This window comes from Dermacentor albipictus, chromosome 9 (genome assembly GCF_038994185.2).
Source record: "Dermacentor albipictus isolate Rhodes 1998 colony chromosome 9, USDA_Dalb.pri_finalv2, whole genome shotgun sequence".
Taxonomy (NCBI): Eukaryota; Metazoa; Arthropoda; class Arachnida; order Ixodida; family Ixodidae; genus Dermacentor; species Dermacentor albipictus.
Window position 1 is genome coordinate 71188640 of NC_091829.1, and position 27516 is coordinate 71216155.

At 45.9% G+C, this 27516-nt stretch overlaps 1 protein-coding gene across 3 annotated transcripts in view; it reads left to right on the forward strand.

Moving 5' to 3' along the window:
* Nucleotides 1-4599: 4599 nt before the first annotated feature.
* Nucleotides 4600-27516, forward strand: part of LOC135908554 (receptor-type tyrosine-protein phosphatase T-like) — a 143875-nt gene continuing 120958 nt past the window's right edge. For 2 of the 3 annotated variants that reach the window (XM_065440335.2, XM_065440338.2), the window contains exons 1-6: nt 4600-4912; nt 19085-19166; nt 20128-20197; nt 21185-21327; nt 22044-22093; nt 23706-23870. In XM_065440335.2, the coding sequence (XP_065296407.1) occupies nt 4864-4912; nt 19085-19166; nt 20128-20197; nt 21185-21327; nt 22044-22093; nt 23706-23870 (559 nt within the window). In that variant the 5' untranslated portion in view covers nt 4600-4863. The remainder of the gene's footprint in view (nt 4913-19084; nt 19167-20127; nt 20198-21184; nt 21328-22043; nt 22094-23705; nt 23871-27516) is intronic. The other variant, XM_065440336.2, reaches the window with a different exon arrangement.

Here is a 27516-nt window from a genome sequence, read left to right on the forward strand (position 1 = left end):
CATGCGTTCAAAAGTGGCAGGAGCGTTACATAGACCAAACGGCATCACTTTGAATTGATAAAGACCGTCCGGAGTTACAAAAGCAGTCTTCTCGCGGTCGAGATCGTCCACAGCAATCTGCCAGTAGCCGGAGCGGAGGTTAATAGAAGAGAAGTAGCGAGCACCATGGAGGCAGTCAAGGGCGTCATCGATCCGAGGTAGGGGATACACGTCCTTTTTGGTAACCCTGTTAAGGTGCCGATAATCCACGCAAAAGCGCCATGAGCCATCCTTCTTTTTTACCAGTACAACCGGTGACGCCCATGGACGACATGACGGTTCTATGATGTTATTGGCAAGCATTTTGCGAACTTCAGCGTGAATAACTTGACGCTCAACCGGTGACACTCGATACGGGCGGCGATGAATAGGAGCGACATCGCCGGTATTAATGCGATGTTTAACAGTTGTAGTTTGGGCCAAAGGACGATCGTGAAAGTCAAAAATATCATTGTAGGAAAACAGAACGCGGTAGAGCTCACGAGCGTGCTCGGACGGCATGTCGGGCGCAATCATTTTCTGTAAGTCGGCGATGGTGCAAGTTGTCGACTGAGATGGTAGAGGAGGATCGGCTGAATTGCTGTCTACCTCAATAGATGCTATTGAGTGATCTTCGAATGAGCAAAGCTGGGCCAGAGACATCCCGCGTGGCAGCACTTGTGTCGTCAAGCCAAAATTGACCACTGGCAGGCAGACGCAATTAGCCGTAATAGATAAAACGGTATGAGGTACCGTGATCCCGTGTGTAAGGAGGACGTCTTGTATAGGAGCCGCGATATAGTGACCGTCGGGCACTGGTGGGGATGACACTAGGTCAACGTAAGTCAGTGCCGTAGGTGGCAAGCGAACAAAGTCGACGGAACTGAGGCGACTGGGGTGTGGTTCAGCGGGATCCAGAACAGGCAGGTCAAGGCGGAGAGTACTGGCGGAACAATCAATGAGAGCAGAATGTGCGGAGAGGAAGTCTAAGCCGAGGATGATGTCGTGGGGACAGTGGGCGATGACTGTGAATAGCACGACTGTTGAGCGATCGGCGAAGGAGACGCGGGCGGCACACATACCAATTATGGGGGCTGTTCCGCCATCGGCGACACGGACAACAAGCGTCGTGGCGGGCGTGATTATTTTTTTCAGGTGGGTACGAAAGTCCGCGCTCATTACCGACAAATGCGCCCCAGTGTCTATAAGAGCAGAGACAGGAACACCGTCGACTTGCACGTCAAGAAGGTTCAGATGAGTGGGCAACGTCAGTGGAGGATTTGGCGGCGTAGGGAGCAATGCAGCGTCACTTCGAGGCGCTGCATCATTCAGTTTTCCGGCTGGGAGCGGCGTCCGAAGGGAGTCGGCGAAAAGGAGCGACGGGGCTGGGGAGAGCGAGATTGTCGTCCTTGAGGCGAAGGTGAACGAGAATAGGGGCGGTTCGGCGCAGGAGAGTCAGTGGCGGCATTATCGGACCGTGCGGCATAAGGACGAGAAGGGCCACCCGAGGGGCGAGAATAGGCAGTATAAGCAGACCGGGTCGGGGAAGTCCAGCGACTTCGACAGTGCCGAGAAATGTGCCCGATGCGACGGCAGTGAAAACAAATGGGCTTGTCGTCAGCAGTGCGCCATTCAGCTGGGTTGCGGAAACGTGGTGGGTAAGACGATGCGGGACGGGGCGGAATCGAAGAAGCCGGATGGGTATCAGGGTGATGGGCCGAGCAGATGGTGTGAAGGCCCATGTTTTCGAACTCCTGGCGGACAACTGCCTGGATCAGGGAAACCGTGACTGCCGGTGCGTTGGTGGGGCTGGAGTCGAAGGCAGCCGGATAGGCGGCCTCAATCTCACGCCGAACGATCTTGGTAATATCGCCGGTGTTGTTGGGACGAGGAGCGTCGGCACAGGAAGAAGTCGCTGGGGTGTTGGGCAAACGGGCAAACTGCTGATCGATACGTCTGCTTTTAGCGAGTTCCAGGCGGCGGCACTCTTTGATAACAGCATCCACCGTCGCGACGTTGTTGAATACGAGCAAGTTGAAGGCGTCATCGGCAATGCCTTTGAGGATGTGGGATACCTTGTCTGACTCAGGCATGTGTGCATCAACTTTGCGGCACAGAGCCAGGACGTCCTGAATGTACGTGACATAGGGCTCTGTTGACGTCTGCACACGGCCGGAAAGCGCCTTCTGCGCGGCAAGTTTGTGACCGTAGGGGTTGCCGAACAAGTCTCGGAGCTTTTGCTTGAACGAATCCCAACTGGTGAGCTCCTCTTCGTGCTTCCGAAACCAAACTCGAGGTGTGCCACCGAGGTAAAAGACTACGTTGGCGAGCATGATAGTAGGGTCCCACCGGTTATTGCGGCTGACGTGTTCGCACAGGCTGATCCAGTCGTCGACGTCGTCCCCATCTTTGCCCGAGAATACGCCAGGATCACGAGGAGCAGGGAGAGAGATGTAGGTCGTCGAAGTTGCAGGAGGGGTCGGAGGCGGCTGAGTCGAATTGTCATCGCCGGGAGCCATGAAGCTAGGCTCGACGTACCGTCCACTGCGAAGCTCCGTGACGAGGGACAGGGAACGTCCACCTCCACCAGATATGTTACGTAAGAAGACGCAAATGAAAAGCTATATACAAGTATATTTACAACGTAATACGCCGCACTTGGCCAAGAGGCAACAGCCCGCGCTAGCCTCCAATCGTTGTCGTCGTCTTCTTACTGCTCGCCTCTTCGTCATCGGTAATACTATTCCGTAGCACTATGTACAGAGTGCGAATCACGGGATTGGCAATCAAAACGTAATCAGCGTGCGAATGGAAACCGAGTCATCCGGTGCTCAGAGCCTATTTTAATTTCTCGTAGAAATAATGTAAGCCTCATCGAGAAATTTAGCTCAAAAGTTCGAATTGTGCCATCTGCCACGGGCAATTTTCAAAAATTTGGTACACATCAAAAACGAAGAAAAAAAAAACCTATATCGCACATTCTGCTGACTCCCTGTGCGGCATTTCACTGCAGTCACATGCTTCACCGTTGGCAAACAGGTTAACCTTTTGTGCTTCAGTGGCAAGAAATGATAATGCAAAGAAAGATTGTCTCCAATCTTGCGGTGTCAAGAAATTTTGAAATACCACTCTCGTTTTTTACATACATACATCACAGATCGCACTAGCTCCCCGAACAGCAGCGCAGCAAGGGATAAAAATATGGCATCCTCCTTCAGGTAATCGAATCAGTCTCTACCAGAACTTTCTCCCAACTTGCCGTGAAGTGTTTGTTTATTCTATTGTGACATTATTTGTATGAAGGAGATATATACTATAAACATTTTTATGCAAGGTATATAGAAAAGAGGTGAGCTGAAGTATGTTTTCCTGCCCCACAAGTTGTGATACGTCCACATATGTTGCCGGCAACAAAAGCTGGATTCCCACTTTTCATGTGTAGCATTTTGCGGCTGCCCGTCTTGGTGGCGCCGTTTTAAAAAACAAGATATAGTAGTGCTGCAGGTTTTTTCACTTGTAGATGTTACCCTTTTCCAGGCATGAAAATGTATATATATATATATATATATATATATATATATATATATATATATATATATATATATATATAAACGAGAAGAAAGGGGGTTAACCGAGGGGCCCGATCTTTATTAGTCATATCGTAAGAAGCCATCAAACACTGTCACCAAGGACAACATAGGGGAAATTACTTGTGCTTAATAAATGAAACAACGAAACGATTAATTCATGGAAATTAAAGTAGATGAAAAAACAACTTGCCGCAGGTGGGAACCGAACCCACAACCTTCGCATTTCGCGTGCGATGCTCTACCAATTAAGCTCCCGCGGCGCTGTTTTCCCATCCACTTTCTTGGGTATTTATGTGTCCTAGTATATATATATATATATATATATATATATATATATATATATATATATATATATATATATATATATATATATATATATATCACCGCATATTTTGTATTCACTGCAGGACCCTGTGGTCTCCACTTATCCCTGTCTTAGGCTAGCTGATTCCAAGTTGCGCTTGCAGATTTCCTAAGTTCAATACGCTACCTAACTTTCTGCCATGCTCGACTGCACTTCCCTTCCTTCGGGCACCCAATTTGTACGTCTAATCGTCCACCTGTTATCTACCCTAGGGATTACACGGCTTGCTCTCTTTTCCACACCGCTCCCTTCCTGTCTCTTAACCTCACGCCTAACATAAATAAATAAATAAATAAATAAATAAATAAATAAATAAATAAATAAATAAATCTGCGTGTAACCATGCAATGTAGATAGACTTCTGTTAGCGAATGCGAATGTCAAGTATTATTTCGAATCAATATACCAACAGAGATTGGACTGTAAAGCGATAGCGTCCGCGCACGCGCACGCGCGCGCACGCTATGTCAGGTCGGCGACTGCAGCGCCGACGTAACCGGCGGCTGCCAGCGCGCCCCGACGGGCCCGGCGCAAATTTGGCTCCTGCTCCATTCGCACGCCGGCGCCGCCGACTGCGTCGACCCACAATGCATTGCGCGCGAAGAAAAAGGCGCCAACACAACTCCGCAGACGGCTCTTGCGGACGGCGCGCGACTTGGCGAAAGTTCTGCGCATGCTCCGAAGATAGCAGCCGACGGCGCGCGCCTTGAAGTGTAGAGGGGATGGCATCTCGGCTGGCGCAGCGCAACCGACGTAGCGTGACCGACCGCGAACGACGCTCGCCCGCGCGCCGATAACGTCGGATTATAAACGGGCGCCCGTTGAGTTGAGTGGCAGAAAGGCAAGACCGGTAGTGAGCAGGATTAGGACGTGCCTCGTGTATCAAGCGTGATGTTCTCGCCGGGCGTTGTCCTGGTACTTCTGAGTGCCTACGTCAAGGGTGAGCTGTTCCACTGGCATCCTTGAGCACTTTCTTTTGATGAGTGTGAAGCTTTGTCGCATGCTTAGTAGGAAATTGTAGTTGCGTTAAGTAGATAGCGAGGGACATAAAATTTCGGGAAGAGGATTTTGTCGAGTTTAAGTAATGGCCCATGGCAGGCGGTTGCAGCTGCAGCTATTGAAATGGCAAAAAAGTTGTTCCAATAGCGCAGTTTTTACAACGAGCTCACGGAATCCATCATGCTAGATATATAAACCTGACTTCGCCTGCAACAGCACATCAAAGCGACAGACGAGCGTTTCGAACGACGACAGATCGAAATTGGTGATGCCACGCGTCCAGGTTGGCGGGTTCGAAGCTGGCTCCGCCTATCACTACTTATTTTGGCAGTTACCCGTCAGTTGAAATACTAGGAATTGCAGATAAATAGTTATGGTTTACATATTTTTTTCTTTCTATCTGCACCAACTTTCTCGTGCAAGAAACATCTGTATGGTTTCGTTAACTAAGAACGTGCTTCCAAACTCCTTTTGCCCTTTAAATATAGTGTGTTTTACGCAATAAACGCAGATAAGGTCTTCTTGAAGGTTCGTTCGTTTCTTCCTGAAGCCGAAGATCGGTGAAGCTATTACTGAGAAAAATGTTTGCGCTGCGGCTATATCACAGGAAAAGCGTATTTGTGCGGCTCTTATGCTACATGAAACCTGCCACAAAAGCAAGTTTAGCGTCCGGTGTTCACAATTAAAATACGAGAAAGCAAAAAGACCACCAACAGCCGCACAAGCAGCATTCGTACAAATGAATATAGTTGAAGCTATTTCAGGCAGTCTATTTGCGTTGTATTTCGGATATTTGCATACCCGGTCTTGGTGCAAATGAAGATTGTCAGATTTATTGCATAAGTTTGTTCGCTCAGTACGGACTGGCGCCTGAAAACGTAAAAAATTCTATCCTCAACATTCAGCGCACGTGCCTCAACATTTCAACCATTCTTATCTATATCTTCATGAAATTTCTGGAAGATTGCAGGCCTTCATATCTTTGTCCCACGACGAACGCAGAGAAGTGTTGAAAATTCCAAGGAAAGACACAGGGGCATGTTAATCCAGCCTGGGAACGATTACAACTGCAGATGCTTTCTTTAGTTACGACCACAAAATACTGAAAGAATAACGTATCATCGGCTACACATACTACAGTTGCTATAGCATTCTCCTGTTCAGTTCTTGAGTCACTCTGTTGCAAAGTCAGGTCACAACACCGACGTAACTACTTGTGTAATTATTCCCTGATTCGGCAACTATATTCTTCGACTCTGCTTTTAAAGGGTTTGAACAATTGAAGGAACATGGAAAGTGAATGTGAGGGCTTGCTAGAGATATTGCTTTATAAGAGTTGCTTAGGTCCCGTATCGGTACTGTAGTTTTGTCACGATCACGCCAACGCCCTGAGAGCAACAGTTAACATTTTCTCCACTGTCTACAAATTCAACTGAATGGTGTCGTTCGTTGTGCGTCAATAGCACAGCGGCGTCTGAGCCTTTAATATGGAGCCACTGAGCCAGACATTCCTCTTTCTGCCATAGTGGTGCAAGACATGCATGGTAGTTTAACCATTGAATACTGGCCTTTTCCGTTTTATTTATTTTTTTTCTCTCTCTCTCTCACCTATCGCATCCCTTTGACCCTCCCCCGGTACAGGGTAGCCAATCTCTCGCTAATCTCCCTGTATTTCCTTTGTCTCTCTCTCTCTCTGGCCTTTCCGTTTCTCTGAAAGCATAGGGAGGTACATTAGGTGAACAAGAGTTTTGAAGTATCCCAGGTCATTTAAGAAAAAATTTGCTAGGTAATTTCATCATCCCTCATTTGATATGTTGATATGTTTATTATACCTCATTTGTGCTAATAATGATGTGGTGCGTGAAAGGTTAGTTGTTCAGTTCTTATGCCCAACACATCAAGTCTCCGACGACTGGCTCGAAAAGTAGTCAGGTATGAAGCACTGCATGATGTCGACTAGAAGGCCATTCTTTAAAAGAATTATGCGTGCAGAATAAAAAAAAAAGATACGTTTACTCAATGGCACAATCAGCCTGAAAAGCTTACGTGGCCGAGCTTCTGAGGATAAGTTTAACTTCAACGCAGCCAGCCCCATATCCATAAAACTATGAAAACAGTTGTTGACGCCAGACCAGCACATCCTGTTGATCCAAATAACACGCTTCATGCTTAGGCTGCGGGCATAAACATTTTCACAGATTCCACGTACTGTACGTCAGCTTTGAACACTGGCCATAAGTTAAGAAGTGGGTAGACTGCCTTCTTTTGTCTGACACGTGATCACATGCTCCGTGGTCTTGATGATGGAATACTCTAGCGTAGAATGGTATAACTTTCGCAAGATGAGGCGCCTTCGTAACCCAAATCTAGCAACAGAAGTTCGGCGTAAGCTTTCTGTTTTGTAACACTGGTGATGAACGAATAGTCATAGTTAATTTTTACCGTGCAATTCTGGACAGATTCTAGTGTACTTCATAGGTTCCATTTCGCCTAAGATTCCGTAATAATGCCATACTGCGTGTTCGTGTTCTCATTCTGGCTTATCTTATGCCTGCCGAGTTTTAGTAATCAAACGAGGTAGGTCGTCGTTTAATGGGATCTAGCCGAAGCCATGGTTCGTGTGATTAGTAATCCTGTCTGTGGGAGTTCGCTTCCAGGCATTATTACGTGAAGTACGTCCAAGTACCCTTGTGGAATCACTGGGCAAATTACAAAGCTGCTTATTGTATGGTCCTTGTTGAAAACTCCTTACTAAAGTGATCTGCGCGTGTTTCCGATAAAAATATATAATTTTAAATAACATCAGGGCTTATTAGTCCATCGGTAAGCTATTAAAAACACTGTGAACGAAGTTCTTTTGTACGTTAAATCACGCATTTGTCAACACTTCGTAAAGAAGGTAACTGTATAAGTGCATCTTTCTCGGACATAGTTCATTTCGCCTGATTAACACCGCCTGACTAATGACTTTTGTATTTCTAAATCTCCCCCAATGATGTAAATGTCTCGACAAAAAAAAAAATAAAGTAACAGCGTATCTAAGGAAGAAAAAGAAAGAAACACCAGAGCTTCATGGTGGCGTAGTCATCCATTATAATGACAAGAGCGGCAGCCCGTCTTGTAAAAGTGACTTGTCGCTCCTCGGTTTTTTTCTCAAAGCTGCCAATAACACGCGCAAGGATAACATGCGCAATCTCCACCTTGATGCTTGCAGCCTAGGCCAAAACCACTACGCCACCACGGCGGGTTTTGTGCAGTGTCTGTAGCCTACACGTAAAATTAGAAAATTGAAATCAGTGCCAAAGGAACCCTCATATACAATGAAATGCAAGAAATAAAGCCGAAGCTGTGCTTCACAATACTCATAAGGCAAACTCGATGCATGCGATTGATTTCAATTTCTTATCTGTTTGAGGTCACAGGTACGCTGTTTAGATGATACCGCACAGTTTACTTTCGCAGGCATTTTTAAGCATATTATCCTCCATCACCTTCTCTTCTTGTTCATGTGCATTTTTTCCATCAGATAGACTGTCAACACATCCCCGAGTGAAATTGTGAGTAACTTAAAAGTTGCACTTGGTTCTCTACATGCAGTGAACATTTCTTATGCACTTGAGGATGTAATGCTAGCTACACAAATGTTCGTTCGCGTGAATCTCCTGGATGTATGAACGAAATGAAAATCTCAAATTTATTGCCCAGCTTTGTTCGAAGGACACTTCATTGACTGCATTTATGAAAGAATGCATGATTATTTTTATTTGACGCATGCGTAAAAAATAAGTAAGCAACTTATTTCCAGAGACAATCTGCCAGTGCGATATAAGTTTCACAAGCTGGTTCATTAGCTTGTCATTTCAGTAAGGAACACGAGAGACTTTCATCCGCAGACAGAATAAACGACGAAGAGTGACAACTGGTTACTTAACTCGGAAGGAAAAATGTTTGGGTTTAACTACGTAGTGTTTAAACTGCGCCTCACAAGACCACACAGCAAATTTCGGTTATACGCTACAAGTTGTTACGTGCCCTCTTGGGCGCCTTCTACCGCAAGAATTTTTTAAACTGGTTCATTAATATGCGAGACAGAAATATTTCAGTGCCGCGAACCCGTGATTCAAGGGAAGCAAGCGTCACCGCGAACACAACACTCTATCCACTTGCCCCTATCTATGTTCCGCAAGCGAAATGCCTTCCCCGCGTCCTCCTATACCGGAACTAGATTATCGCGTGACGCATACGTCATGGGCTGCGTCCTTTTTTTTTCTTCTCTTGCTTTTCTTGCTGAACAACGCACTTGCGCTGACCGCGCATGCTGTTGCGTTTTGTCTCGTTTCGCGCAGCGGACGATTCCGAGCACTGTGCACGAGAACACGTGACAAACGGTATAAGTTCGACACGAACACCGAGACAGACGCAAGCGGATCACAAAGCACGATCGCGCGCTGGAACACAGTAGAAAACCACATAGTTTCGCTCTCTGCGCGCGCGACTACACAACACATAGGAACAAGCAGACGACACAGAACTACATCTCTCTGGCTACGGTACAAAGTAAAACAAAGAGAAGCGGACATTCGGTTTGTGGGTTTCAAAATTTCTCTAAACTTTAGTTCGTCTACTGAAGCAACAGCTCAAACAATTAACAGATGTTGCCTCGAATAATTCTCAAAGTCACGTGCCACCGTGTTCGACGTCACAGCATTGCCATGTATACGTAGGCGCACTCGTGCTATATACGTCAACTCGACGGCTGGGAGCGCGGCGCCCGCGTGGAGGAGGGCACACGGTCTTTGATTTAAAATTTAAGGTCCTTCCGCGGTGCGCGGGATTGTAATTCTTAGCAGACATGATCGTTTGCGTGCATTGCATGCACTGCGCTTGTCAGCTCACTATAGCCAGACCTGGTGAGCAGGCCTTTAACTATTTAGCTATATTTAACTATATTGTACACAGCACCGCAGGCGACCGGCCTTTGTCCAAGAAGTGTTTTTTACAGCTTATTTAATTATTTATTTATTTACGTCATCAGAACTGGAAAGCATTACCGAGGCTATTGGGTTGAGCTAGATAGACAAATAATACAATGAATAAAAAGCAACTGCTTAATCATACCACTTCAGAATGTGGTAAATGGCAAAAATGAATAAATAAATAAATGAGTGTGCAAACGGAAGGCACCTGGGGTGCAGTTATACAGTACTACCTGATGTTGCAAAGAATTAAAAGGTAACGTAGTCAATAATTAAGAAATTCAAGTTACACAACGCGAGTTAACGTTGCGCGAGACATTCGGTTACAAGGATCCTGCCGCGGTGGCATAACGGCTATGGCGCTGCGCTGCCAAGGTTGTAGGTCGCGGGATCGAATCCCGGCTGCAGCAGCCGAATTTACATGGGACGCGAATTGCAAAAAACGCTCGTGTCGCTTATATTACGGTCTCGTTAAACATTCCCTGGTGGTCAAAATTATTCCGGAGTCCCCCACGCTACGGTGTGCCTCATAATCAAATCATGCGTTTGGCGCGTAAAACCCTAGAATTAATTTAGATTACTAGTATAGTTTGGGATTTTTGTGTGAAGGAAATTCTATTCAATCCGTATCCGAGGTAAAAAAGAGTAAGAAAGATGCATCGTGACAAGGTTAGATGCCTCCTTTATAAAGGTGATCAATAGAATGCGATATATCTCTCAAGGAGATATCAGTTGAGAGGTGGAAATTCCAGCTTACTTTTATTTGCTTTGCGAGTAGCAATTCAATCACCTTTTTAACGTACAAATTGAGCGGAGAAATCTGAAGTTCTAATGCGGCAATAAGGTTATTGGAATCCCATACTCTTTTGCATGCGCAAAATTTGTTCGTATTTGAGTTTTGAGTTCATACTTTGCAGAATAATGTGCGGGCAAAGTTTTAAATTGTTTGTTATTATTACGGGCCCAAGAAATTCCTACTTCAACGGCCCGATGGAAATATTTTTGCTGAACACTTTGCTGGATTCTGTAAAGTGGTACACAGGTATGGGGATTTTTTTTTTCATGTTTGGTTATATCTTAATAATATTTCAACCAAAGGACCAGGCAGGATTCCGCAAAGGCTGCTCAACAATAGACCATATTCACACTGTCAATCAGGTGATAGATAAATGTGCGGAATATAACCAACCCTTATATATAGCTTTCATTTATTGCGAGAAAGCATTTAATTCAGTCGAAACCTCAGCAGTCATGGGGGCATTACGGATCAGGGTGTAGACGAGCCGTATGTAGCAATACTGAAAGATATGTATAGCGGCTCCACAGCCACCGTAGTCCTCCATAAAGAAAGCAACAAAATCCCAATAAAGAAAGGCGTCAGGCAAGAAGATACGATCTCTCCAATGCTATTCACAGCGTTTTTACAGGAGGTGTTCAGAACCCTGGATTTGCAAGAATTCGGGATAAGAGTTAATAGAGAAAACCTTAGTAACTTGTGATTCGCTTATGATATTGCCTTGCTTAGTAACTCAGGGGACCAACTGCAATGCTTGCTCACTGACCTGGAGATTCAAAGCAGAATGGTGGGTCTAAAATTAATCTGCAGAAAACTGAAGTGATTATTAACAGTCTCGGAAGAGAACAGCAATTTGCGATAAGTAGTGAGGCACTGGAAGTAGTAAGGGAATACATCTACTTAGGACAGGTAGTGACTGCGGATCCGGATCATGAGAGTGAAAAAATCAGAAGAATAAGAATGGGCTGGGATGCGTATGCAGGCATTCTCAGATCATGAACAGCAGGTTGACATTATCCCTCAAGAGAAAAGTGTATAATAGCTGTGTCTTACCAGTACTGACGTACGAAGCAGAAACCTCGAGGCTTACGAAAGGGGTTCTACTTAAATTGAGGATGATGCACGAGCTATGGAAACAAGAATGATATGTGTAACGTTAAGGGATAAGAAAAGAGCAGATTGGGTGAGGGAACAAACGCGAGGTAATGACATCTTAGTTGAAATCAAGAAAAAGAAATGGGCATGGGCAGGACGGTAATGAGGAGGGAAGATAACCGATGGTCATAAAGGGTTACGGACTTGATTCCAACGGAAGGGAAGCGTAGCAGGGGGCGGCAGAAAGTTAGGTGGGCGGATGAGATTGAGAAATTTGCACTGACAACATGACCACAATTAGTACATGACCCGGGTAGTTGGAGAAATATGGGAGAGGCCTTTGCCTTGCAGTGGGCGTAACCAGGCTGATGATGATGATGTGCAGCAGACCTTTATTAAAAATTCGGTTCAGCTAAAAGAAAGCAACAGCCTGCACAGCACTAAATCAATTGGGCAAAGCTGCAGCGCTGGTAATTGCACAATTTTATTGCTAGCAGGACTTGAAGAGCACCTGAGCAAATGACACTGACCCTTGTTTCTTTTTGTGGACGGAAGTCCCAGCCTGCCGACTCTCAGATTTTTCAACGCGCCGTGGGCAGCCGTGGTCGCCGCCCTAAATATTTCGGAAGCCAGCCGTCGAATCAAGGTGACGCTTCACTTCCGGCAGGTGCTAATGCCAGCTTTTAGAAATGGTGTTAGGCACAAAAAATAGGACATGGACAACAGCATCAAAGATACGGTTGTGCGCCGGTCCGTGTCTTCTATTCTGTTGTCCGTGTGTTACTTTTCGCGCCTAAAAGCATTTCTAAAAGCCATGTACCAACTGGTCCGGCAGCAGACCTTACTAAGCTAATTCCAGCGTTTTGTTCACTTTCGGTATATAAAAGGAACGACCATTTTCGCGAGCTTTTCGTTATGCTTCCACTCGTACTTGAAATTTCAAACGTCAAAATTTGTACAGAGGCTCTTTCATGGCCACACAATCCTAAACGATGTTTTAAAAGGCGTCATCAGAGAAGTCCTCACTACTCGCTCAGCAGTGAGGACTTGTCTGATGACGCCTTCGAGCTTGTGCGGAGCCGCAAAGCGAAACGAAGACACACCACCAGGACATCCATATCTTCGAGCACGCCAACGGTAGGACCAACTCAGAATGCCGCAGTCAGTACGATTCTATTTGTACCAGAACTCGCTACCGACAACCTGAGGCGACTCAACAGGCAGTCCGTATCGGTGCAACTTGAAGCGGTGGCGCCAAATCAGATAGCAGACGTTAGAGTCAACACACCAAAAAATGTGTTGGCTATCGACGTCACACGTGAGACTTCGCTGAGAAATTTGACTACAGTTACAGATCTAGGTGGCGTTAAGCTCCGCTCGTACATCCCCCAGAACAGTGGTTCAACTGCTGGTGTCATCTACGACGTGGACGTCTCCATCTCGAGCGCCGACTTGCCGATCCTAGTGAAGCCTGCCGTTGATGGCGTCGCCATAACACATGTGTATCGCCTCGGCACATTCCGCTGCGTGAAAATTATTTTCAAGGGCGAGACTCTCCCTTCGCACGTCAAGGTGGGCCACTTTAGACACCCTGTGCGACCATTCATCCCAAGGCCACGGCAATGCCGCAATTCTATGAGGCTGGGACACGTGAGTGCCGTGTGCGAGAACACGAGAGTTTGCTCACGCTGCAGCGAGCCCCACGCTGCAGACTCTTGTGCAGCCACGGTTCTCAAATGCACCAATTGCCTTGGGTCCCATGATGCTTCCTGGAAGGACTGCCCCAAAATGAAGAATGAAAAGGCGATCTTGAAGCAGATGGCGAGAGACCATTCGTCTCGTCGGGAAGCTGTTGCGGCCGTTAGAAAACGACGCTCCCGACGCCGCCGGACTTCAAAGAACGCTGATACCTCTATGAAAAGTACGTCCCATCCGACATCACCCCCTCCTCTGCCCCATAGGCCTGGGGCAATTCAATCTAAATCAGACAAGGCCATGGCGGAGAACAATATAGCTTGGTCCTCACTACTAAAGCAACAGCCAAAGCCAAAACAACAGCGGAAGTCACATCCGAAGCCACAGCTGATGCCACAGCCGATACCACAGTCGGTGGTACGGCCGATGCCACAGCCGGAAGAGATGCCACAGCCGAAGGCGATACCGCAGCCGATGCCACAACCGGAGGCGATGCCGCAGCTGATGCCACAACCCGAGCCGGAGCCACGTCAAGTGATGCAGCTGCACACGGCTGTAGAGCGAACAGCGCGGGTTCCAGACAAATTGCCCGAAGAAGACCGGCAAGTCATTATAATGCTCCGGTCTCTGATGAATACCCTTCGAATACTCTTAAATGACCTGCACGCTCCGTTAGCGCGAAGTGCAATGCAAGTGCTGGATGCTTTCAATTCAGTACTTGCAAGTCTTGAGTAAGCATCATGGCTCACCCGCATCAATATATGCGCACTGAAGTCAGAACGGCTGGGGTTTAGCTTAAAAATATACTGCCACGTACTGCAACGTACTGCTGACGCCCACTGGATTCTTGGTCTTCACTGGCAACTTCAACGTGCTTTACCAGCTATGAACCACCAAGATTGACGGCAGCCTAACTTATCGACGGAGCGCTTGCTTTGACTTGACTGATTTCCAAGCACTTTGCTGCGTGCAGAGACAGTGTTCCCTCTATCCCGCTTTCTTTCTTTCTGTTCCCCCTTTCCCTTCCCCCAGTGTAGGGTAGCGAACCGGACGCTCGTCTGGTTGACCTCCCTGCCTTTTCTCTCTTTGCTATCTCTCTAAATGTGGTTCAACACTTCGTTCCAGTTGGCGTTTAAGCTAAAGGCGTGCGTTGCCGGTTGCAGCTGCTCGAGTTTCAGTTCTTGAAGTGTAGTGTATCTCGTTCCGTGTGTTGACAACGAGGCTCCGTGATAGTTACAATGTCTGACGGTTTTTGTGCATCTGCGTGTAGGTCTGACTTCAACGCCGCTAAGGAAATAAGATCCTGTTTTTGTCTCCGTACCGAGGTAGATTTACGGGACAACTGGAAACGGCTTCACATTTGTCTTTTTGTCAAAAGGCTTCACATTTGTCTGAAAACATGTTGGCATGTGTTAAAACTATTTCGATGCCGAAGCCCTTATTCGTGCAGACGTGTACACCTTGAACTGAAATTTCGTGTTGCTGCATTGTGGGTGATCAAAGCTCAATGTCGAAACCATTCCGAGAATTTTGAAGGCATGCTGTGTCGCTAACGTTTCTAAGCCGAGCAAACAGCCTCGTCCAGTGACGTAACTAACTAACGAACTAAATGTAATAACTAAGAACTAACGACTGTCTTTATTAAAATTATCTGACTACACTAATTACCTGAATTACCTAAACAAAACTGGTCACTATATACATGACTAGCTAAGAACTAGCTACATGAAGTATATAAAATATCTAGCTAAACAAACGAATTCCATAATTACCTAATTTTATAGAATCAGAATAAGAATTTCTTGTTAGAAAATGGGTTACATTGCAAGTATTTAATATCCAGGAGGAGGTCCCATAGTCACAGACTGTTCCTTTACGCGCTAAATGTGCCCTGGAGAGTCCATGTCCATCACACAACGCTGCCATGTATAATTTATGCATAAACACATCACACCGTAAATTATTTTGCTTGAACTTGCAAAAAAATGGCTAGTCTTAGCTTGGTTAAGCCAAGAATGCGTTGCATATTGCGCGGTCTTTTTTTTTATGCGAAGCATTAGCCGCACAACCACGCTCTTCCTTGCTGCGCCGCGCGTGGACGCGTAGCTACCATATGACGTCATAACAGCTGCAAAGCGGACGCTTAAGTTTCGCCTTCAAGAGTGGAACGCGACAGCGTTCCCGTCGACCCGCCAAGGGGTGCAAGACAATGGGCTACGGCGCAGCGACTACGCGCCCCGCATCGGACGCGGTCAGCGTCGAGCAACGCAGCGTTCGGCGCGGCAACGAAATGTGCGCCTGAGCAAGCGACGCACGCCTGAGCCTTAGAAACCATAGAGTTTCCTATAAAATTACTAGAGGGAACTCTGGCGCTGGTGTCTACGTGAGCTACAATAGGAGCGGTTGTCCCAGCATGGGAATTATGGGAAGTAGATGGATTTGCCTAAACTTCGTTCTTTTGGCTTCAAACGGCTTTGTGACTTTGTAAAGTCGTCTTTTTCAACAGCGTATTGCGTAATAAATAATTAAAGAAACATTAAAAGTGCCCGACGGCAGGATTCGAACACGGGGACTCTAGTACAGAAGCCCGATATTGAAACCATTACGCCACGGATGCATGTATCGACAAGCGAATGAAACGCACTTATGAATTTATCGCGGGCATGACAGTGCCCTGAGACGCTTCGCGCGTTTCAATTTGGGCACATAGACAAGCTCAATCGTTGCAATTAATAGCAATTGTACGCGTTCCCGGCGTCTTCTGCACTTCGAAGAATATAGACTGCGCTGAAATATACGACAATAAGATTTATATAGCGTAATATACAAAGCCATAAAAACGTCTGAATCCACAAGCACGAAGATCAGACAAATCCATGTACTTCCCATCATTCCCATGGTAGGACAACGACTGCAGCGCCAGAGTTCCCTCTAATAATTTTTGTAGGAAACTCTATGTTAGAAACAGCTCGTTTCTAAGGCAACACCGCGTTCACTAGAGGCGCTTTTGTACCGCTTTCAAGCATCGAACTCGTGGCTCAGTGGTAACGTCTCCGTCTCACACTCCGGAGACCCTGGTGCGATTCCCACCCAGCCCATCTTTTCTGAGGGCGAGGTATCACGCGCCGGCGCAGCACCCCTAGCGGGAGGAGCGGGGAGTCAGGTGGTGGCTGCGGCCGCGCGAGTTGGGCCCCAGCTTTTCCTCCGGCTGTCGTGACGTCACGTCACGCGGTTGCGCTCAAGGTCAGTGGTGGCTGCCCGGCCGCGCCCAAGGGCTGAACTGAGCGATTGCAATATGCTACGCATAAAAATGGCCAGGCTTAGCTTGGTTAAGCCAAGAATGCGTTGCATATTGCGCGGTCTTTGTGGTGGCTGCGGCCGCGCGCGACCGCGCCAGTTGGGGCCCAGCTTTTTCTCCGTGACGTCACGCGCCGGCGCAGTGCCCCTAGCGGGAGGAGCGGGAGTCAGGTAGTGGCTGCGGCGGCGCGCGACCGCGCGAGTTGGGGCCCAGCTTTTCCTCCGTGACGTCACGCGCCGACGCAGCGCCCCTAGCGGGAGGAGCGGGAGTCAGGTGGTGGCTGCGGCCGCGCGCGACCGCGCGAGTTGGGGCCCAGCTTTTACTCCGGCTGTCGTGACGTCACGTCACGCGGTTGCGCTAAAGGTCAATGGTGGCTGCCCGATGGCGCCCAAGGGCTGAACTGAGTGATTGCAATATGCAATGCATAAAATACTGAAATGAATCTGGAAGAGGCTCTTTTCCTGGTTACCGATTTGCCTGATTGCGCAGGCCGGCCATACCAGCGTGGCAGACTGGCGCCCGTATACTTGCGCCAGCGCCTATGGCGCCACCTACTGTTAATGTACTAAACTTCTGTAGAGGTTTATTCACCAGAAGAGATGTATTCAAGAACCCTTATTTTACTACCTTTTGTTGTATTTATTTGTATTTTTTTACTACCTGTGATATTGTTTATTTGTTTTAGGACTGATATATTTATGTTTGTATAAAAAAGATATTGTGTCTTTACACCACTAATACGATAAGTTCTGTATTCAATTTATTCTTTTCTTGTACAAATTTTATGCATGTTAACTTAATGCTTCATGCTTTTACAATGCTTGAGAAATTCATCGTGTATTTTGTTGTGAAGTGCTTACGCACAATGCCAGCTGTTTTACTGGTGACCAGGACCTTGTCAGGCTCTTGCCTTTTGTCTTGGCGCCCTCTTTTCGTTGAAAAGAAAATAAACTTTCACTTTCACATTGCTCCCCAAGAAGTGTCCTTCTCAAGTCAGGAGTTCGCGGCAAGAACTTCGTCACACGAAGAGCTCAGCCAACTATATAAATCCGTCCCATTCTCTCGTGTTTCAGGCATCGTGCTGTCTACAGCTTCCTTTCAGCCTTGTCTGCTTGGCTCTGAAATGGTGGTTCAGTTCCAGTAACAACGAGCTCAACACTACACCAGTCCTTCGCTTGTGTCTTTTTTTTTTGCGCTCGTTACAACGCGAGTTTTTTCGAAGACGTCCCGCAGCGTTCTGCGTAGCCGATCGCGGGTCGTCGAGCGCAAAACGCCCAGCAGCAAGGCCGCAATCGGGGTGAAGGGTTAAGGCGCCGGCGCCAGCGACTAGTGTGTCCCCCGTAATTTGGCCTGCTCAGAAGATGTGCTCACTGGCGCCGACAGTTGCGCACGCGATCGAGGCGATTCGCGCACATGCAGCTTCCGCCGCTCACCCTGTTGCATGCCAGCCTAAAGCACGCGCTTCCACACTTCCATATTGGGAGCATGCGCAACCGGTACGCACTGGCCCCGCCGAATGCACCTGAAGGGAGCAGCGGGCCGCCAACAATGAAAGCTACGATTTCGCTAGAACCGCGCACTTCGTTAAAAGCATTAGCTGCTAATTTGCCGAACCCCAAAAATTGAATGGGGCTTAGCTAAGGTTAAGCCTGGATATCTTGAAGCGAAAAGGTTTGGTGATGCTTATGGTTTAGCTTATGGTTATGCTTTATGATTTAGCCTATGGATATGCTTACGGTTTAACTTATGGATATGCTTATGGTTTAAGTTATGGAAATACTTACGGTTTAGGTTTATTTATGGGTATGCTTTGGTTAGCTTATGGTTATGCTATACGTGTGCCTTGTGTAGTCATGCAAATTGCTTATCAATGATATATAACATAAGGTATGCAGGATTATTAAACTTCTTTATTCATCATTGTTGGGCACATTGTCTTGCGATTTCTGTACAGCCATAAGCACAGCTCTCCGTATCGGTAGTATCACTCTCTTCTCATTCCATGTTGAATGCGCAAGCCTATTCTCTGGCAAGCGGTTATATAGTCGTCCTCCGCGATAAACACGCGCTTGCGGCGAACGTCAAGCGATGACGCATAGCATGTGGCAGTGGCCACCTTCGCCGACTCCGAACACGCTTACGGAGCAGATTCCGACATACGCCGGCTTGCGCGAAGTGCGATGTTGACTTGCGTAGTGAAGCTTTTCGCTTCAATGATGAAACTCTTCCTTGCCTGCGTCATTTTTTTTACAGGTGCGAGATGCACCACTATCGGCTGCCTGGAGACTGCTGAAGATTTCATTCGTAATACATGTGGATACGACCAAGTCTGCACGTGAGTACATATAGCGCACGTTTTAATGTCATCTATTATAATTACGATTTATTTCAAAAGTGTACATTGTAGCCGACGCGTCATTAGTCTGCCACTGGTATAATCTCACGCAGGACAGACGACATACGTGGGTGTGCCCACTTCGACAGTGTTATTGATGCATTTGTTGCGAGATTTTCCGCCCCCCCCCCCCCCCCAATTGCCTATACCTATCGTCTCTAGCGTCGCTTAATGTTAGCTTGCAGCAATCGAACATTGCTTGCTTAAATGCTCCAATCACTTGCATACCAACTTGCTCTGAATTAAATAGTGATCCGCTTCCTTGCCCTGCTTTACTGTCTTCCTCAGCTAGCGTAGACGTTCTGCCTTGTTAGTAAGACATACTTTCAAGTGTTTAAGCGCATCAAACAACGAAGACAAGCAAGCAGACACACAAAACCTCTCGTGTGTCTTCATTTGCTTGCGCTCGAGGTTTGACGCGCCTGAACAATCCGAAGTGTTCCTTAACCGTTGTCTATCAAAACAACGCAAATTATGCGTCCGAGCATTTCGCTGCAATCGTCTCAAGCGATGAAAATCCCTTACAAGATCGACTAGGAAATTGCGCAGGAAATTGCGCAGATCCTTTACACTGTGACAATCGAAGCCATCCGAAGCACATTGCAGGTACCTAACCACCCAGCCTCGGTTGTGGTCCCGAAAATCGGTATCAGGCAGAACAACGTGTTTGTCTAAAGTGAGTAGTGTGTGTGAGCGCCAGCCTATACGTGTACAAAACGACAGCAGCATGAAGACAAACGCTATGAAAGCCTATCTGTAAGAAACTGGTGCCAATTTCAAGATGACACCGTAGTGTGTCCCGGGTGAGGAGTCTTTTTTTGATTCGGGAAATCCCTGTGAAAGAAAATTTTGAAATGTTGCAGTAGTGGAAAGGTAAAGGTGTTTTCGCCTGCTTTTTCAGTGTGCACTGCTTGTCGTCATGTCTTGCCAGGCATGACGCACATGTTTATGGGACAGTTTTCTACTCAACGGTAGGTGTCTTCATCGAAGTTCATGAACGCAAATTTATCAAATTTTATATATACACCGCTTCGTGGTGTTATCAGTGTGTTTTTTGTAATGGCAATGCAATGGCGTCTCCCGTTTGTGTTCAGACTCAAGTATAGTACCGACCACTTTGATCTATTTGCACGTATTTTTATATTTTCTTAGAAGCAGGACTGCACATTAAACCATTGGAATTGCGAAAAATTTTGTAGTGGTTACGCAATCACAATAATTGAAATGAGCATCTCAGTGTAGGTAATTCCGTCGCCTCTCTTAGTGTCAAAAAAAAAAATTGCTGACTTTCAAAGCAATAAGTATTTAGTCATCCTTCAGTTTCCCTAGGCCCATTTCTTTCTTTTGAGGTTCTACCAGTGCAATCAACTGAATTCATGAGCTACAGATATCGACATGCATCAAAATTGCGATAAAACGCGTTAAAGCGTTAACGCTTGAATCGCAAAGTGCTGTGTGCTCCGGGAACCTTGTAAATTTCGCCAAATAATATCTCAGTCCTCGTGCCCCAAAAGGTGTCTTTTAGGCGATCATTTAGTTTTTTGTAAACAGACGTTTCCTCGTATCCATGCATAAATTCTGCTAAAAAAGACAGCTCTTTCCTTTTTTGTCAAGGCAGCAAAGGCGTCACTAATGCTGTTTGTAACTACACGCTTGAATATGTTGATGTTTTTTTCCGAAAGCGATGACATGGTAAAAATAAAGTGAAAAAAACGTACTCTTTACGTTAATTTTTTGTACCCATATTTTCGCAACGTGAAGTAGTTAAACGTAACCACGGCAATCGCCAAGGCTACGGGCTCTTCCGATGATGAAGGGGCTACTACTAAATAGTCATATACGGCAGTGTGTCTCATCACTTTGCTACATGGATACGACACTGCCAGAGCGGTGTGTTCAATAGCATTGGCAGGTTAAATAAAAAAAAAAAACTTCACGTGCTTTCGTTTCCTTTTTAGAAGTCATCCTTGTGCAAGAGCGCTCTCCATGATTTGCGAATATCGGCCTGGAACGCTTCGGCGCTGACCGCTTCCTTCACAGTATACAGACAGAAGCACCAGGACTTCGCAGCTTCGACACGATATGGGGTTACTTCCGAATAGTAAGTAGCAATTCTACTTGAGGTCAACTCACGTTGAAAATAACACGAAGCTATGTTTTGAACAGGTGGCGGCCGCCATTTAGTTCTCAGATCCGCCCCTAAAAAGAAGCGGCCACTGCGGCCCTAAACCGCACGGTGGGCCTTCCGCTCAGCAGCCTACGGCCGTAGCGAATGAAGCAGATGAACACGCTTATAGCAGGTAGCCTATGTTGAAAGGTTAATGCTATATTATAGAGATTAGGTGCCGCAAAGCAATACTAAAAGGAAACAAAACGAAAGAATCAAGAAGAATACTTGTGCTGAGGTTTGCACACAACTGATACGCCATCGCCCGAGCCTGCGGTGCCCCCCCCCCCCCCCCCTCCTATATTTATTTTTCAGTTTTTTTAGGCCTAGGACGATGCACTTACACTTATACACGTTTTCAGTATTTATTTAGCTTTATGTAAAGCCTGTGTAATGATATTCAAGCAATATTGGCGCTCAAAAGACGGAGATTTCTAATAACAGTTGGGTAAGCCCGGGATATTTCGAGATGAATGCATCGTTTCTATAAGGGCCGTAGTCTGCGTTACGGTAGCATCATTGTCAACCTTGTTGATAAGTATGCAATTATGAATCTTCAAGGCAGTGAGATGAACTCTGTATATCTTGCTTTCATTTATTATTCTCTCTCTTCCCGTTTCACGCTTACTATTTTTTCTCTCTATTTACAGCTCCTTCTCAAACTCCGAGTATTTCAACTTCTCATCTCCTCGAGTCAAAGGTATGAGGAGGCTGTGCCTTGATCTCTTTATCAGATTTCCTTGTTTGTGATATACCTGTGCAATATGACAAGGGGCTATTTCACGCAGTTCGGCTTTACGGCTAGGCGGCAGGCGCACAGGTAATCGCCACCAAGTAGAAGACACCTTGTAGAAAGCGTCGTGGCGAGTTACCATGTGATGCCTAAAGTGATAGCGCACATGCATCTATATCACTTCTGTAAAATAGGATACTGTCCACACGAATGATATGAAAAAAGTATCAAACGCTGGTGTCTCCTTAAACCCAGAGCAATGCGCGTTTTTAGATAAGCATTTGCTCGCAATAAATGTTCCCTGTCCAGATACTGAGAGGCCCATATAAGGTAGTATGCTCTGAAGTTCTATCGGTGCAGGAGAATCAGGAAAGGCGGCAAGAAGGAATGATAAAAAGACTGAAATGACAACATGAGCATGGCCGTTTCCATAAAGTCCTGAATTCAGTTTAGTGTTCTGCAAACAGCGTATGTGACCTCTCGCTGCTGTTTCTGCTGTGATGTGGTAACCCAGCGCGTCTCGAAGTTAACCCTCTCTGATAACACTTACCTTCCGAAGTTTGCGATAGGAGAGGCCAGCGTCTACCGCATTCGTACGTAGGTAGGGCAGTCACAGAACCCATGCTGCGCAATTTCGGCACTTGCGAATATTCAAAGTTTAGCACGTCCACCCGCCCCACGAAATGTGCTTAGCGTCCCTAGAAGCCGTCGTCAAGGTGCACATCAGAAACCCGTCCAAGCGACGAAGTAATAGTAGAAATGCCCGCACGTTTGATTCAGTTGATGCTTAGCTGTCGGCATACTGAACTGGCGGGCACTGGGCTTTTTGCAAATGCAAATTTATCCCACGTTAGTGACTCCATCGATGCAGTCGCCAAAGAACCCCGCCACGAATGCGCCGGTACTGCAATGTTGTGTGCAGTGTGTTTCAATGAACGTTGCGGTTTCCCTGACAGGCCTGGATTCCATTCAGCCTCTTTTTTCCTTCTGTTTTAATGGTTGCCTACTTCGACAAAGCCTTGAAATGTGGTAATCGCTGCAATCCCTTACGAAACGCGACTTTAGATTTAAGCCGACGCCCGCACTGAGCAACCGCGCTGCTTTCTTCGCGGCAGCTCCCCTTGCGAGGCTTTGCACACTGCACGTTTATTTTCATACCAGGATCGACTGTTCCAATCATCTTATGCCTGTTTCACAAGTACATTTATAGTCATTAACTTCCACTGTTTGCCGCTTCATGCTCCTGTGCACACATCTCGTCGCACTCACAACTCGGTTAGTTTTATGCGCATTCATGGTCAAACGCAGAAATTACACTCATGACCACTACCTATAGAGCTATCGCACATTGGAACCGTCTCCCAGATCACACCGCATTTATATCCAATCGTGAAACATTCTTTGTTAACTTGAATTCGTTGCGTGTTAATATTGTGTAACAATCTTGCACTTTGCTATTTTTGTCATGTAATGACTGTTGACACCCCCTTCCTTACTCAATGCCCTTCAGTGGAGCTCTAAGGTAACGTGAACAGATAAATAAATAATAACGTCGTGTACACAATTTCTTTCTTTGTAGAGGACGTACTGGACATCACGGCACTCCATAGAAATTTTATCTATGACGAGAAAAGCATGTCGTCACTGGAGTGCCATGGCCCAGAGGGTCGGGCCATATATTTTGACTATGCTATCAAAGAAGTTCCTTTTAAAAACTTGACTCTTCGACCCGAGCCTGAGAAAGGTAAGTGCACGAAGTAACAGATGAACATTTTCTGCAAGCCACCTGCATTTGGATTCTTTTTTAAAATTAGATATGTTTTAAAGCATTTTCACTGTCGGCAATGCAGATTTTCTTGCTACGTGAAAAGCACGAATGAAAGTGCACCTTACTGGTACTACAGAGGACTGAGGTGTATGGTAACATACCACGGAAAAGCTATCTCGTATGACTGTCTTCGCTTAGTGCTGTCGAAATTTTCCGTTAAATATACATGGCTGCTCTTCTCATGATGCACAGATGACAAGCTTATGACAAATATTTGCTACCTGTAGCGAAAAATTTGGCTGTTCTTGTGACGACAAGAAAATGCACCAATCTGCGGATATTTTCCTCCTTCATTGATTCTTGATTCAGGAGGTAATAGGAGCTGTTTGGATGGCAGCTTGGGCTTGCAATCACATAAATGTGGCCGATGTTCCTCTCGTCGTGATGTGAATGTGATCGCTGAAATGATAACATCGACAAGTCATGGCATGCAGCTATTTGGTAGTTTAGAAGGGCAAAAACTAAAGCCTGGGAAGAGGACTGCTAGGCAGACGCCGCTCGTTCGTCTCTCCTTTCTTGCTGACCTTGATTGGTTTGACGCTTCAAGTCTAATAACTTTGGCCTGACAGTGTCCCATTCCACGCTTCACCATGATATGGTATACGCGAGCAATAGCCCCCTACTTTACTTTCAGGCTACGGAAAAGATAGAAGCGCCGGACTCTGCGAAACTTCGAAATGTTGATTTCACTATTGCAGCAGTTTCCGTACCTCAGAATCTTGTTTCCTTGGCAGAATTCTCAAGCTGCAGCAAAACTTGTGTGGCACCATAGTTTTGGGGCTAGAACTAAGTCCACAACCCTATACGGCCCATTTTTTTTATAGTTTATCCAGAATATTTCTTGGCGTAATCAGTGTGGAAAGCTTTCAGAAGCATGATATAAAGAAAAAAAAAGTGAAGTTATACATTTTTTTACAATGTTACTGATATGTTGCCAAAATACGAAACGAGAGCTCAAAGTTGTCAACTAACACACGATGGTTTCTTTGAAAAAACGTACAGCTTTGCCATATCTTATGTTCCAGGCACCTGGAAAGCTAGATTTCATATCCGTACAGCGTCATGTCACCTGTTGTGATGTTCAAACAAAAGAATATAACTGCAAATAACCAAATAAAAAGAAAAGCTTATTACAGCTGCCGAGACGTACTCTTCTCACAGCTCGCCGAGTGCTTGATAATCGTAGGCCTAGTTCCTAAAAGCGGTCTTCAGGTTCCTTTTCATCCAGTGAACCAGCTGTGCACACGAGTTCAATGAGTCTTGTGTGTTTCTATTGATGAGTATTCTTCATGCGTCTTAATGTCTCAATGAGTAAATCCCTTTTTACGCTATGCAAGTCCCGAACGGCTAACTACGCCTAAAACAGCAAAAATGCGCACTATGCTCATTCTAAACGCTTTGCGAAATACACTAATGAACACAAAGTGACTACTTTCAGTCTCGGTTTCACAACCACTGAGCCCTGGCTAGGTAATATCAGTGCACCACAATATGACCTATAATGTGAGCCGCAAAAAGCGCTTTGCAGATGCCCTTTTCTTTATTCACCTGCTATTCAACATATTTTCACTGTACAATGAATACAACGAAATTATCAAGCCACATGCCCAATTCGGTTGCCACTAACGGCGTCCTTAGGTGAAACGAAGAGCGTTGTTGCTATTTTTTCTTAGTTGAATTTCTTTCGCGCGTGACTCAGCAGAAGTGCGCTAGTCAGCAAACAGGCTATTGAGAGAGAGGTAAATAAAAGAAGGCGGGGCCCGTGACGTATTCTTCACGCGATCCCCCGCTGCGGAATGCAAGAACGAAGAAATTTCCCTTGCAGTGACTAGACGGGGAGAATGGAAAGAGCGTCTTTGATGGCGGTGAAGCTCGCCTCCTGAAGTAAGGATTTCGTGGCGCTTCATATATTTCTATCTTTGCTATTATTTGACTCATTTGAATAAAATGTTTTTGGTTGAACATTCCTTACTGGGCATGTTACAAATTTTAGTGTGTAACCAAAATTTGCTATGTGGCCTAGTGAAAGTAACTTTAAGTACCTCTCTTCCGTTACACCAAAGCGCTTTTCTACGGTACGGATGTTGGCCATGTGCACGTCGTCGTCTTCATCATCATCATCATAGAAAGCTGGAGAAGCTATCTATCATGCATAACCTAACATGAAGATAAAAAGAAAGTCTATGGGAGGGTGCGAAATCTTAAGGGCCAAGCTCCTAGCCCGCTCCCATTGGTAAATAATATGGGCAACACACTGGTACAACAAGCTTACGCACTAGGTGAGCATTTAGAAAACATTTCTGGTTCACTTCACTATACAAAAGAGGTTTTTGCGCACAAAAAACAGGCTGAATGGAGACCACTTCTTTCCCATAAACGAAGTCGACAGGGCTACAACCATACACAAACTGAACATCGCTCTAAACAGCTGCCGAATTTCAGCTCCGGGTAAGGACCACGTCAGTTACGACATGCTAAAGAAACTGCCGCAGCAGACCCTTCAATGCTTGCTGGCCCTCTTTAATAAAATTTTTGATGCTGACTATTTGCCCAACAGCTGGAAGGAGGCAATCGTTATACCGATCCTGAAACAAGGCAAAGATACCTTCATGGTTGCAAATTAGCAGCCGATAGCTTTAACTAGTTGTTGATGCAATGTGTTTGAAAAAATGTTTTTGGAATATACTGGTATACTAGATTCGCTACAAGCCGGTTTTCGTGCAGGTAGATCAAAAACCGACAACATGGTCCTCCTAGAATCGTACGTACGAGATGCCTTTGTCCATCATCTGTACTGTCTTTCTGTGTTCTTTGATTTCGAAAAGGGATATGACACAGCATGGCGTTATGGAATAGTGCAAGACTTGAGCACATGTGGGATAGACAGAAATATGCTCCAAGTCACACAGAGCTACCTCTCCGATCGAAAGTTTCGAACAGACTATCTCGAATTTTTGTGCAGGGAAATGGTGTTCGCCAAGGAGGTGTACGTAGTTGCACGCTCTTCATTGTAAAAATAAATTCGCTTCAAGCTTTTGTACCACCAACAATTGCCTACTCGGCCTACGTAGACGATCTGCAAGTGAGCTTTGAGTCTTGCAATTTATCCATATGTGAGCGCCAAGTTCAGCTTTGTGTAAACAGACTATCGAGATGGGCAAATGAGAATGCTTTCCGCTTTAATACAGAAAGAACAACATGCGTACTATTTACAAGAAAAAAAGGCCTACACCCTGATTCAAAAATTGAACTAAGTGGACACAAAGTGACGGTCAAAAGTGAACATAAGTTTCTTGGCGTCATTTTTTATAGCAAACTCACATTTATTCACCGCATCAAGAATTTAAAACTAAAATGCCTCAAATCGACAAGCGTCATAAAAATCCTTCCTCATTATTCCTGGGGAACTGACACACAATGTCTGCTATCACTCTTCAATAGCCCTGTGAGGTCCAAAACGGACTATGGCAGCATAATATTTCAGTCAGCATCTAAAACAACGTTAAAGATGCGTCACCCCAGATACCATTTAGGCATTCGGCTAGCCGTTGGTGCTTTTCGG